Source organism: Colias eurytheme, chromosome 11 (assembly GCF_061535395.1).
Source record: "Colias eurytheme isolate Ceu_HAF_F1 chromosome 11, ilColEury1 Martin Lab GWU primary, whole genome shotgun sequence".
Lineage (NCBI taxonomy): Eukaryota > Metazoa > Arthropoda > Insecta > Lepidoptera > Pieridae > Colias > Colias eurytheme.
This window is the reverse complement of record NC_142990.1, coordinates 11,962,968-11,977,016: the sequence shown is the minus strand read 5'-3', so window position 1 is coordinate 11,977,016 and position 14,049 is coordinate 11,962,968. Positions and strand designations below refer to the sequence as shown.

At 35.9% G+C, this 14,049-nt stretch overlaps 1 protein-coding gene across 1 annotated transcript; it reads left to right on the top strand.

Annotated features, from left to right (window-relative positions):
- Positions 1 to 311: 311 nt before the first annotated feature.
- On the top strand, positions 312 to 14,049 carry LOC149904904 (tubulin alpha chain-like). The gene is made up of 9 exons (XM_090106934.1): positions 312 to 403; positions 1,409 to 1,634; positions 2,278 to 2,450; positions 3,945 to 4,073; positions 4,766 to 4,936; positions 5,437 to 5,577; positions 6,308 to 6,523; positions 13,007 to 13,170; positions 13,907 to 14,049. Exons 1-9 carry the CDS (start codon positions 398 to 400, stop codon positions 14,037 to 14,039), a joined length of 1,359 nt encoding a protein of 452 aa, XP_089963060.1. The 5' UTR covers positions 312 to 397; the 3' UTR covers positions 14,040 to 14,049.

Here is a 14,049-nt window from a genome sequence, read left to right as displayed (position 1 = left end):
GAATTTCCTTATTTCATAAAAAAAATTAAACTACTATACAAGTTGAATTTACACACCAAAAATAAACATTTTACTATATATATTATTTCGTGGTTATTTCCATTTTTTTATTTCGCTTGTAATGAAACCTCTTTTGAAATCATTTTATATAAAACCTCTTTACGTATTTAGTTACTGGCCATTGACAAATTTGAATTATTTTTCATAAAAAAAAACGATCAAGGAATGGAACAATTTTGAAGTTTTTTACAATAGATCTGAGCGGCCCACCAGTCGGGCGCTGATTTGCAATTTTTTTTTCAAAATTTCAGTTCCACCAAAATTTTTGTAAAACTGTTTTAGTATACACGTTTTTTTATACTATTTTATACCGGATTTACCAAAATTACTAGTATTTATGATGGTGAGTACTTTTTACCCGACTACGGCAAAGCAAAAGGAGGGTTATGATTTTGACAGGCTATGTATGTATGTATGTATGTATGTATGTATGTATATATGTATGTATGTATGTATGTATGTATGTATGTATGTTCATCTGTTCCCTCGTAACTTCTAAACTACTTATCAGAATTCGACAAATGACATATCATTAGAAGCGTCTTAATTGTCCGCTGGTTATAGGCTATATAGGGTTTCACAAAATCTAATGTGGCGCCCTCTAGCGGACAAAACATACAGAGTAAAAAAATAAAGTTAAGATAAATATGCCGTGTTTGGTATCATTTGAAAGCTTTTTACTTGCACATTTTGAATATACATATATATATTACTAGCATTTGCTTGTGACTTTACCTGTATTCATGGGCTGATTGCATATAATTCACATCTTTTCGTTCATAGCTTCTTTATTAGTTCATCAATTTAACTTTTGTTTTATACTTTTTCAGCGTCGTTTTTTGTCGTAGTTGGGTTTTAGTTGTTTTACTTTTTATCTTGTAAGTTCTTTAAATAGTACACATCTTAGGTTCTCTACATTTTCTTTGTTACATTATAAGAACGAAAAACGATGTAAAATTATGTGTATTTTATTTTTGAAAGTAATTTATGTTTTAAATTTTGCATTTGATCTTCTAAATTATGCATGCAGTGCATCTACAAAGTTAGTTTTCCGGCGTGTTTATTTATAAACTGCATTGAAAATTGAAATGATTTACAATAATAAGTAAATTACATGCGTGCCATGAATTTATTTGGAACGGACATTACTTTAAAAACTATTGATAGTAGCATTATTTCTCAATTATGTCAACAGTTGTCATACTATAAGCAATGTAACAAAGCTCTATCTTGTTCCAATATGTAGCCTTTGGAAGTTACTTACCTACGGTTCATACGTCATGTGAATTAACTTTCGACTCATTATCATTTAGAGCAATAAAACCAAGTCCTAATTTTCCTTGAGCAGAGGGAGTGCATCTCAATCCACGTGGGGCAGGCGGGGGTGCAGATGGGCGTAGCATGCTGGCAGTTATACTGTCTCGAGCACGGCATCCGACCTGATGGCACACTGCCCCTCTGTGAGACTGAACCGAACGCTGCAGATTCCTGCTTTAATACATTCTTTTCTGAGGCGGATAGAGGCAAGATGGTGCCCAGGGTGGTGATGGTGGATCTGGAGGAAACTGTTATTGGTTAGTGCCGGCGATACAAAACAAAAATGACTCATCACTCTTAAATTGTAGAAGCAGTTCGTATATACATACCTACTGATAACTTAGAAGCAACGTGTCATACCTGATTTTATCTATTACGTATCTAAATTATTTTTCATCTACAAAATAAAGCGAATGCGTAATGAATTAATTTTTTTACCTTAAAACCCGAAATATACATCTTACGGTGCATTTACATTAAATGAGCGAATGCTCATTCTAACCCCACTACGTCACATTCTTTTAGTGTAAACAGGCGTAGAGCATAGATTCGTTCTTAGTGCGTAAGAAAAGATTATAGTGGTCTAGCCTCTAAGTTCGTTTGATGTAAATGCACCGTTTATATAATATTTTTAACCCTCCCCTATGCCTGGTACAACTGCGCATTCATAGTCACAACTTTTACATTATTCCTATACGTTTATTATATACTAGCGGTCCGCCCCGGCTTCGCCCGTGGTACATATTTCGCAGTAAAAGGTAGCCTATGTTCTTTCTCAGAGTCTAAAGATTATCTGTGCCAAATTTCATCAAAATCGGTCCAGTAGTTTATGCGTGAAAACCATACATACATACAAAACTTTCCTCTTTATAATATTAGTATAGATTCCACTTTCGCCAGACGAAGTCCGCTCAGGCGAGTACCGCCAACTCTACCACCCGGAACAACTGATCACGGGCAAGGAGGACGCGGCGAACAACTACGCGCGGGGACACTACTCCACCGGCCGGGAGGTGCTCGGGCCCGTCATGGAGCGCGTCAGGAAACTGGCTGACCAGTGCACGGGGCTGCAGGTGAGTTGGAAGATAAATCCTACTACTATTATAAAGGCGAAAGTTTGTAAGTATGGATGTATAGATGTTTGTTACTCTTTCACGTAAAAACTACTGAATGGATTTGAATGCAACTTTACCACAATATAGCTTATACATCAGAATAACACATAGGATAGGTTTTATCCCGGAAATCCCACGGGAACGGGAACTATGCGGGTTTTCCTTTGAAAACGCGGGCGAATCCGCGGGCGGAAATCTAGTGTTGAATATTGATCGTAGTACGTATCGATAACAACTATACGTGGGGACACTTAAACTTGACTGGCCGGGAGATACTAGGATCGGTTATGATGCGGGTCAGGAAGCTAGCTGACCAATACACGGGGCTACAGGTGAGGTTTTGGAAGATGACTGCTGAACATTGATCGTGGATAAAACTTCTCTAAAACTAGCTTTCCGCCCTCGGCTTCGCCCGCTTTGTTAAGAACCTAATAAAGGGCATTGAAACTTTCTGGCATATCAACCCGGCCGCCATTTTGATTTTTTTTCAAAATCGCGGCGCACGATTAAAGTTGTATGCATGGATAGAGGATACATAGACAAACAAAAAATGTCTAATAACATAGTACCCTAAAGCGTCACATTACCGAGATATTTGGAGATAAATATTCACTTATGAGTACAACGACAAACACTAAAAATTGACTTATTACGTGTCTATATGCATAATATTATCTCCAAATAATCACTCCCAGGTAGATTATTATTAATTAACAGTTTATTGGAAGAAAGTAGGTACATTCATTACATAAAAACATACATACATTACATAAAAATGTAAGTAATGTAATGAATACCTAATTTCTTCCTGTAATAATAATAATCTACCTGGGAGTGATTATTTGGAGATAATATTATGCATATAGACACGTAATAAGTCTATTTTTAGTGTTTGTCGTTGTACTCATAAGTGAATATTTACCTCCAAATATCTCGGTAATGTGACGCTTTAGGGTACTATGTTATGAGATATTTTTTGTTCGTCTATGTGTCCTCTATCCATACATACCACTTTAATCGTGCGCCGCGATTTTGAAAAAAAATCAAAATGGCGGCAGGTCGATATGCCAGCGTCCATACAAAAAGTTTCAAACCCCTTATATACATAAATCTTCGAGATTCACTAACTATAAAAAATCCGCATTCAAGTTTTTTGTGTAGTTTTAAAAATTTAAGCATACATGCGGATATCGTGTTATAGTGACAAAGAAAGTAGTGATTATCATTCCGTTTGGTCTATGATTTTTTCAGTATTTTAGGCAATTAACTAGAAAGTATCTATTGCTTCTTGGTAAGATTTAGGTAATTAAAAAAAAATATTGTACTCGTACAGAAGCTAGCATAATTGTTAAGACTGAAGGTATTCTACCTTTGACGCCATTAAGGGGATAAATAATACAACATGAATTTTAGTATAATTGTAATAATACATACCTATTTAATTACTTGTAGGGTTTCTTTGTGTTCCACTCGTTTGGAGGCGGCACGGGTTCAGGGTTCACGTCTCTGCTGATGGAGAAACTTTCTGAAGAGTTTGGCAAGAAGAGCAAGTTGGAGTTCGCTATTTATCCCGCGCCTCAGGTATGGAAATTGTCATAATTATTAGGTATATGAATTCAAAATTTAAAATATGTATTAGCATGAATTATTGTAACAGAAAAAAAACAAAGATAAAGTTTGTTTTCGAATTCGAATTACCAATTGATTGACATGCAAATATTAATTATTACAACACAATAGTTTAAATTCAATTTCAAATTACAATATGTATTTTAAAACATGTTTACATAATATGAAACTTTTGGCCCTAAAATTTTTTTTTATTTGTTTGATACAAGAAATAGTCGTCGGAGCGCTGGCTTTCTGTTTGGCGATTGCACGACACAATTCGGCATCTTAGCGCGGCGCAAAGAGTATAATGTATAATAGGGCGCGGCGTCAGCTTACCGCTCTGACGCGCGTTACATACGTGTTCTACCTGACAAACATTTTTTAGATGTTAAACATATCTAAGCTTGTATTTAGGTGTAGTCTGTGTACCTAAATCTATACTAATATTATAATTTTAAGAGTTTATTTGTTTGAACGCGCTAATCTCAGGAACTACTTGACCGATTTGAAAAATTCTTTCGGTGTTAGATAGCCCATTTATCGAGGAAGGCTATAGGCTATAGATCATCACGCTAAGACCAACAGGAGCGGAGAAATGCGGGTGAAACCGCGGGGCACAGTGTAATACGTCCAAATCTTACAGTAGACTATCTTGTATTCAGGTATCTACAGCGGTTGTAGAGCCATACAACGCGGTGCTCACAACGCACGCGACTATCGGCCACTCGGACTGCGCCTTCATGGTGGACAATGAGGCGATATACGATATTTGTAGGCGGAGACTGTCCATTGAGAGGCCGTCGTATGCCAACCTGAATAGACTTATTTCACAGGTAATTTTCAATAGTTTTTAACATGTAGGGTACGTATGTCTATTTTGATGATACAAAAGGAAATTTGATTTCCTCTTCATATATTTCTATAGTTTAACTTAAAGTTCTTATTAATGCTTGCTTGCTAGTTGCACATTCTACAATCTCCATACTTTGCTTTTGCGATAAATTATGATAATTTTTTAGCATCTTCTATAGATAATAATAGTTTATCAAACAACTGTCTGAAACCACACAGATTGTCTTTCAAAATAGTTTCTGACTAGTTTGGTTTTCAATTTAAATAGTCTTTTTTGGGCTAAGTAAACTAACATTAACCTTGGGATATATATTTTTTTTAAATACAACAACCGACAAAGGAGCGGGCGGTGTACTGATGAAAATAAACACCGCCGCCCATGAACAATTGCAACGTTAGGTAACTTTGCGATTGTATATACCTAATCTTCTATGTATGCACCTTCAGATAAACATATTAATTGAAATATACCACTATCTAGGTGGTATCATCGATAACCGCGTCGCTGCGGTTCGACGGCGCGCTGAACGTGGACCTGACGGAGTTCCAGACGAACCTGGTCCCGTACCCGCGGATACACTTCCCGCTCGCTGCGTACGCGCCCGTGGTCTCTGCTGATAAGGTGATACTGGTATTTGGCATTAAATTTCATTTTAAGAATAGAAAAATATTCTTAAAAGAAAGTTAACTATTGTGACGCCTGTTTGATATTTATTTTTTACTTATAAATATTTTTTATACTAGGCTAGCGGTTGAAAGTTAACTATTGTGAGGCCTGTTTGATAAATTATGTTTATACTGATAGCAATGTAGGGCGATACAATGTTTATAATTAATATGTTACAATATTCCAGAATGTTATTTTTCAAATGATCATTGTTATTTTTTTTACGTAGAATTTTGCATTAGACCGTCCTGATGAGTCTTATCTTTTAATATCGATCGATATCACTTACTAAATCATAATAATAAAGCTCGAACTATCCTACGACGACTAAATTTACTATTTAACAGTAGGCGTCCTACTGTTAATACATTTTTATTTGTTACTATATACTAGCTACTATTTTTAACGGAATTCAAAAATAGATCCTCAATTCGACCGCTACATTTTTTAGACGTGACAACGTCTTATAATTCGATAGAGCCGGCTGCACGCACGAAAAAACATGACTCATGTGGCGTTACCTCGCTCTGAGGCGTTCCATGTTAAGGCTTGAAGTGCAAGCGAGAGCGCGGAACGAGTGACAAAGAGGCACAATCGGTCTTAAGACGTTGTCACGTTCAACTATCGTCAATAAACCGACTTTACAGACACAATTTTCAAGCCCGAACTAATTCTGTGACAACAGGCGTACCACGAGGGCATGTCGGTCTCTGAGATCACCGCAGAACTGTTCGAGCCGCAGAACCAGATGGTGAAGTGCGACCCGCGCGACGGCAAGTACATGGCGTGCTGCCTGCTGTACCGCGGCGACGTCGTGCCCAAGGACGTGAACGCGGCCATCGCCGGCATGAAGGGACGCGCCGGGATCCGCTTTGTGGACTGGTGTCCCACGGGCTTTAAGGTGATGGATATCACACATTAAATAAATAAATAATAATAATAAATACACATTAAAGGACATTATTACACAAATCGACCTAGTCCCACAGTAAGCTCAATTAAGGCTTGTGTTGTGGGTACTAGGCGACGATAAATATAATCTATACATATAATAAAATCGTAGGAAAGTCAAAACTGTACATTGAATATTTTTTTAAAAGAATACATAATCCAAGATCTATAATCGATATAGAAGCCAAAAATATAGTTTTTAGAATTTTTGTCTGTTTGTCTGTTTGTCTGTTTGTCTGTATGTTTGACCGAGCTAATCTCGAAAAGTACTGCATAGATTTACTTCAAATTTTGCATGAATATTCCTTAGAGGTCGGGTGAGGATAGTTTAAACATATTATCATGATATCACCTTCGGGGGAGGACCTGTGAGCCTTTATTTTTCTTACATATTCTGTGTACTACGACAGCGTACAATCTAAAGACTCATGTTTAAATGTTGGTTTCGAGTAAGCCATGCTATTATTATCTAGCTTTACAAAATAAAAACTATGTCATTTACGTAATTTGGGCAGAGAAACAGTTAAATGAATCTTAGCAGTATAAAGACAAATTTGAAACAGCGCCATCTATGAAGTGTTATAAAAATCAAACACACGTTAACTATTGGAAATTAATAATCAAATGACGCATATATAAATGTTGTTTGACAATATCTAGATTGACACTATAAAAATTATGCCATTTAAGTAACTTGGGAAGAGAAACATAGTTTAAAGAATGTAAGTTGTATAATGTTAATTTTGTAACAGCGCCATCTATGAGATTTCGTAAAAATCAAATCAATTTAGATGTTAACACTACTGAATACACAGTTGGAAATTAATAATTTAAATATAATTATGTTATTTATTTAACTCTTTAGCCCATATCTTCCCTTCCCTATAAGGTATATTTCGTGTAAATAATAAATATACTACATTTTTTTAAAGTGAGGGTAGATGTTTATTATTTTAAGTAAAACTAGACACCATTATCTAAAGTTAATCTAATATTGATTGCGTTCATTAGTTACAATTTTAAAAATCTTCGTATTTTATAAATTTACTAGCTTACCGTCCGCGGGTTCGTCTTTGTCTAAAACCTAATAAATTATATTATACTAAAACCTTCCTCTTGAATCAGTCTTCATCTATTAAAAAAACCGCATCAAAATCCGTTGCGAAGTTTTAAAGATTTAAGCATACAAAGGGACATAGGGACAGAGAAAGCGACTTTTTTTATACTATGTAGTGATATTTATAAAGCAATTGAATGCCATAAAACCAAAAATATCAAATGCAATCGTCGTGTTTTGTGAATTTTCACCATCATGCGTTCCCACAAAAAGTAAGTTGTTACTTATAGGTATAATTATTTTTTATAATGATAGCAATTCATGTTTTTTGGTGGTAGGTATTATATTACACTTTTAGAATGAAATAATAAAATGATGAATTCTTTTATTATTTTGAGGTGCATTGGGAACAGTAGTTTTTGATAAAATTTTATTTGTAAGTAGCTTTTTTTATAGATTTACAACTTTTGATTTTGTTATTTACAGATTCAATGCTCATAAAATTATATCGCCTTTGGAAGACGATTTCTGCTGATATTTTTACAACACCACTTGAAAATTGATGATTTGATGGTAAAGATAGTAGCAGCGAGGATTAAGTGGAAATTAGTAATCATCCGCTTCGTCAATTTTTGACTGAAGTTAATGTCCAACGTCCAATGGTTCAATCATTGGAAGTATCTCGGGAAATTTTGGAGGATATTTTTCAGGAAGGAGAGGAGGGGCAGCCAACCACATATCAAACGACTACGTTTTAGTACCGAAAAAAATGTTATTCCAAATGAAACGTAAATTTTGCACTCACAACTGTACAAGTAATGTTTTTATTTTGACTTTGCGGTTATCTGATTAAAATATTTATCGTTATGGCTATCGAGGTACCGACCGTACTGGGATCAGAGTACATGATACAGTTCATCATCCAGGATTGCTAAGAGCATTTTAACACTGAAAAAGATGTTTTCTTTGAATCGTAGTTGCTTCATTTATTTATTTTTAATCATTTTACATAATATGTTTTATATTTTATAAATATAATATCATTTTCATTATTTAAGTAGATAAAATAAATTATGTAACGGTTTTATAAGAAAACACAGTATATATTTTATTAGGCGACGGTGATTTCTTCCAGGCAAAAGATATTCATCAGCTCAATAAAATTGAATAGTATGTTGTTAGTTATTCTTTAGATTCACAATTGTAATGAGCATTTCCGCAAGCAAGTTGTATCGTAGTTTAGATATATCATAGTTTTGACATATTAAAGTTCCAACAAAACCCTCAAATTTTTGAGCAGGTTTGAGCAAGATAATTTGAAAAATGTGCCGTGTTAAGTATTATAGAAAAGGTTAGTTCGTTGGTAATTATTATTTCTTCTTTATTTACATGTTGTTAGTAAAAATAAACTTTGACTAACAGTCAAAGTATATTTAAGGCGTAGTATGTTCTTTTTGTAATGCTTTAAAGTGTAGTAAGGAGTCGGCTTTCATTTGAAGATACAACGGAACGTTTGAAATCACTACTTTTAGAGGAACATACTGTGCAATGTAAACTGTTATTAGACAATATTCGCTCTTATGGTAGCGCGTTTCAAATGATCCTTTGGTGCTCAATAATTATCAGAAGGTCCGTTCATGCTTACTTTTAAGATACAAGGTCAAGTTTACCATTTGATAGGATCCCTTTTGCCTGTAGGCCAACCTAAGTTTGTTTAAATACCTATATTTTGTATTCGACTACAACGAATAGTGGAATACAAGAAATCAATATTTCTCAAATTTAAAACTGAACTCATTTCACAATTTTAGAACAGGTTAATTCGTATGTATGCAGTTTTAAATCGACATTAGAAGCTTTTCCTCAAGATGGTGATATCGGCACTCATGAACTCCCTGGACGTGTTATTTATAACGCCCAGGCCACAGTATTACAAATTTTTCCTAAAATAGAGCAACGAATGTATTTTCGCATAGCAACGGAGGGGAACTCGCGGGGGGTCAAGTGACGCGTCACGCGGGCCACTTACCACAAACATGTTTAGTTTGTGGTACCGAGCGCGAAAGAAAGTCATCGTGTTTTTAGTAAAGTTACTATGTTAACTAACGTAATTTAATACTTAAGTACATATTCTATAATGGTGTGCTCAAACTGTTAATCTAAATTTAATTTAGATTATTATATTTTGATACTAAGTAATGTAGAATTTAAATCACATTCATTCATGTTTTCTTCAGATTTTAAGATTTTCTTATCAGAGTGTTCAATTTTAATGTAAGTAGTAAAATTTTATAAGAGACAATAATTAAGAACTTAAGAACATTCAAAAATAAAGTGTCACGTATTTTTTTTAAACGACGAATGACGAAAAACGACCTAATCGCGGACGAAGTCGCGGGCAACAGCTAGTATTTTATAAATACATATACAGGGTGTCCCAAAAAGTAGTGATGAACGGAAGCTGGGAGGTAGAGGACCTAGAGGGCTATCCGAATCACCCCCATATATGTTATGCGATTTTTCGTATTTTCGGAGTTATGACATTTTTTTCAATTTTTCATCTATCGCTGAGTACGATGAGATTTTTATTTATGGTGACGTGAATTATTGCGCTAGATGCTTGATTTTTTTTCGTGTGCTAAGCTGAAAGATAGGCCAATGCAGTATGGTAACATTTACTATCGTTAGATCTTCGAATGGAATAAAAAAAAGAATTAAATGCCAAGAAAGATAAAATTACCCAGTATGTTCACAACTTCAAGGGCCCATAAAAAATAAAATCACATAAAAAAAGTTTTCCATTTGGCTTTTAAAAACTTGCTCTATCTATCAGGTAGCTACCCTAAAAATTTTATTTTATTATTCGGAAGGCTTCAATCGAAAAATTGAAATCTAAATATGGTAAGTGCAAAAATTTTATTAACATGATGATCATTAAAACCAAATTAAAACAAATAAATAGGTGTTTAATCACTAGAAATTTTTAAAATAACCCCGCTGTTGCTCAATGCAAGTGCGTCATCACCGTAAAAAGTTGTCTTTTAAATGTCTGAATGCCCTTTTATCATTTTTAATGGTTTCTTCTGCTACTATGAATTTCCGGGTTATTTCGTCCAAATTGTGGCATTCTCTCAAGTAGCCGAGGTCTTTTAGTATCCCCATTGAAACAAATCAATGGGGTTTAGGTCGAGGGACCGTGGAGGGCAGGCTTTAAGGCAGGCGTCACCGGCGCATGCGCAGGCTGCAACGACAAATCCATCTATCAGGGTATCTTTGCCCTTTAGCCTGGCCTGCACGGTCCCCGGACATAAACCCTATTGATTTTTTTCCGTGGGGATACCACAAAGACGAGAGACTGCCACAATTTGGACGAAATAACCCGGAAATTCATAGTAGCAAAAGAAACCATTAAAAATGATAAAATGGCATTCAGACATTTAAAAGACAACTTTTTACGGTGATGTCGCACTTGCACTGAGCAACAGTGGGGTCATTTTAAAAATTTCTGGTAATTAAACACCTTGTTATTGGTTTTAATTTGTTTTTATTAATCATCATGTTAATTCAATTTTTGCACTTACCACATTTAGATTTCAATTTTTCAATAGAAGCTTTCTGAATAATAAAATGAAATTTTAAGGGTAGCTACCTCATAGATAGAGCAAGTTTTTAAAAGCCAAACGGAAATCTTTTTTTATGTGATTTTATTTTTTTACGGACCCTTGAAGTGGTGAACATACTGGGTAATTTTATCTTTCTTGGCATTTAATTCTTTTTTTTATTCCATTCAAAGATCTAACGATAGTAAATGTTACCATACTGAATTGGCCTATCTTTCAGCTTAGCAAACAAAAAAAAAATCAAGCATCTAGCGAAATAATTGACGTCACCATGAGTGAAAATATCATCGTACACGGCGATAGGTGAAAAATTGAAAAAAACGTCATAACTCCGAAAATACGAAAAATCGCATAACATACATGGGGGTGATTCGGATCCCTTTAAGTCCTCTACCTCCCAGCTTCCGTTCATCACTACTTTTTGGGACACCCTGTATAGATAACACCCAGACCCAAGAACAAATAATTGAGTTCATCACACAAATATTTGCCCTGACCGGGGATCGAACCCGGGACCGTCGGCTCAGTAGGCAGTTACTTTACCACTGCGCCAACCGCGTCGTCAAACATTGAACATGTAGTAACACCACACACGACATTACACATCCGTCCCATATCACACCACATCGCATCGCATCATCACACGTCACACACGAAATCAAACGTCATAAGCGACATTACACATCACATCTTCGGTTACATTCCCGAACGGAAAATTAGAATATTTTTTGTGCCGTCCCATAAGCTAGCTAGGTTTCTTTATTGATTTCATTTGAAATATACACACACATGATTGTATAACATACTTCTTGCTCTAATTTCGATTACTGGACGAAATTGTATTTTCTATTCTTATTGCCGTGTCTTGTAATTTCCGTAGCGCTATACTATCGTAATTTATTTTATTGCTGATAAATAACTGCTGTTCTTTCCCAAACTCTCGTATAATTTATTTTTAGTGTTGTTCTGATAAGGGCCGATTTTTCAATCCTTGAATAAATCTTATCCGTCCAATAAAGTATAACACAAGATAATACAGATGTCACCTGTAAAATGTTAAAAATCTAGCAAATAACACATTTTTAAAATGGTTGTTTAATACGATATTCCACGAATAAGAATTAACCAAGGATTGAAAAATCAGCCCTTAATAACGTATTCTAATTGCCCGTATTTGACAGTGTGTGACATTTTAATATCGTGTAATACTTTATTGGACGGATAAGTTTTATCCAAGCATTGAAAAATCGGCCCTAAGAAAATAAATAATAAATAAATATTTCGGGACAATTTTCACACACGGCACGATCTGATCCCATACTAAGCTTTCGCTTGTGTTATGGATACCAGATGGTTGATAAACATACATATATAATTTTATATAAATACTAGATTTCCGCCCGCGGCTTCGCCCGCGTTTTCAAAGGAAAACCCGCATAGTTCCCGTTCCCGTGGGATTTCCGGGATAAAATCTATCCTATGTGTTAATCCAAGTTACCCTCTATATGTGTGCTAAATTTCATTGTAATCGGTTCAGTAGTATTTACGTGAAAGAGTAACAAACATCCATACATCCACACATCCCTACATCCATACATCCATACATCCTTACAAACTTTCGCCTTTATAATAGTATATTAAGAAAGATTAAGATTAAGATTAAGATTTATATAGATAATTAACACCCAGACACAGAGCAAACATCTATGTTCATCACACAAATATTTGCCGTTAATTTAATTTTTATCGTTTACAGGTGGGCATCAACTACCAGCCGCCGTCGGTAGTGGCGGGCGGCGACCTCGCGCAGGTGAAGCGCGCCGCGTCGATGCTGAGCAACACGACCGCCATCGCGGAGGCGTGGGGCAAGCTCGACCACAAGTTCGACCTCATGTACTCGAAGCGGGCCTTTGTGCACTGGTGGGTGTCATTTTTTAAACGGGTCGTCTAGAAGATTCCAACGCATATTTATTTAAACCACTTACCACCAGGTGACGCGTCTGCTCTGTTGCCTCCTATTGCATAAAAAAAAGACGGGTTGCACTCCGGGAGTGCCGGGAGAAGTGAAAACTTGATTATTAACGTTGAGCATGTTTGATATCCATCCGTCTTACGGTTTTTCGATCAGGTCACGTGTCCTGACGTGAGTTTAAGATTTTATACCCATTACAGAAAAAGTGCTCAACGCCGCTAAAGAAGTTTTCACTTCAAAAATTGTGCATACTAGATTTTCGCCCGCGTTTTCAACGAAAATGTTTTAAACGGGTCGTCTAGAAGGTTCCAACTCATTGTTATTAAATAATCCATACTAGATTTCCGCCCGCGACTTCGCCCCCGTTTTGAAAGGAAAAACCCGCATAGTTAATGTGGGATTTCCGGGACCAAAAGTAGCCTATGTCTTATTTTGGGTCTTCAGCTACCTAAATACTAAATTTCATTGTTATCGGTTGAGTAGTTTATACGTGAAAGAATAACGAACATCCATACTTACAATCTTTCGCGTTTATAATGTGTGATGGTGTGCGAATTTTATTATAATCGGTTAAGTGGTTTAGGAGTCCATTGAGGACAAACATTGTGACACGAGATTTATATATTATATTAAGAAGATTAGGATTTTTTCAGTGTTTTCATACTTTGAGTTATACTTAATCAGGTACGTCGGCGAGGGTATGGAGGAGGGCGAGTTTACAGAAGCGCGCGAGGACCTCGCGGCGCTGGAGCGGGACTACGACGAGGTGGCCATCGAGACGTGCGACATGCCGCCCGGCTGCGACGACGAGCTGTGACGCGTCTGAC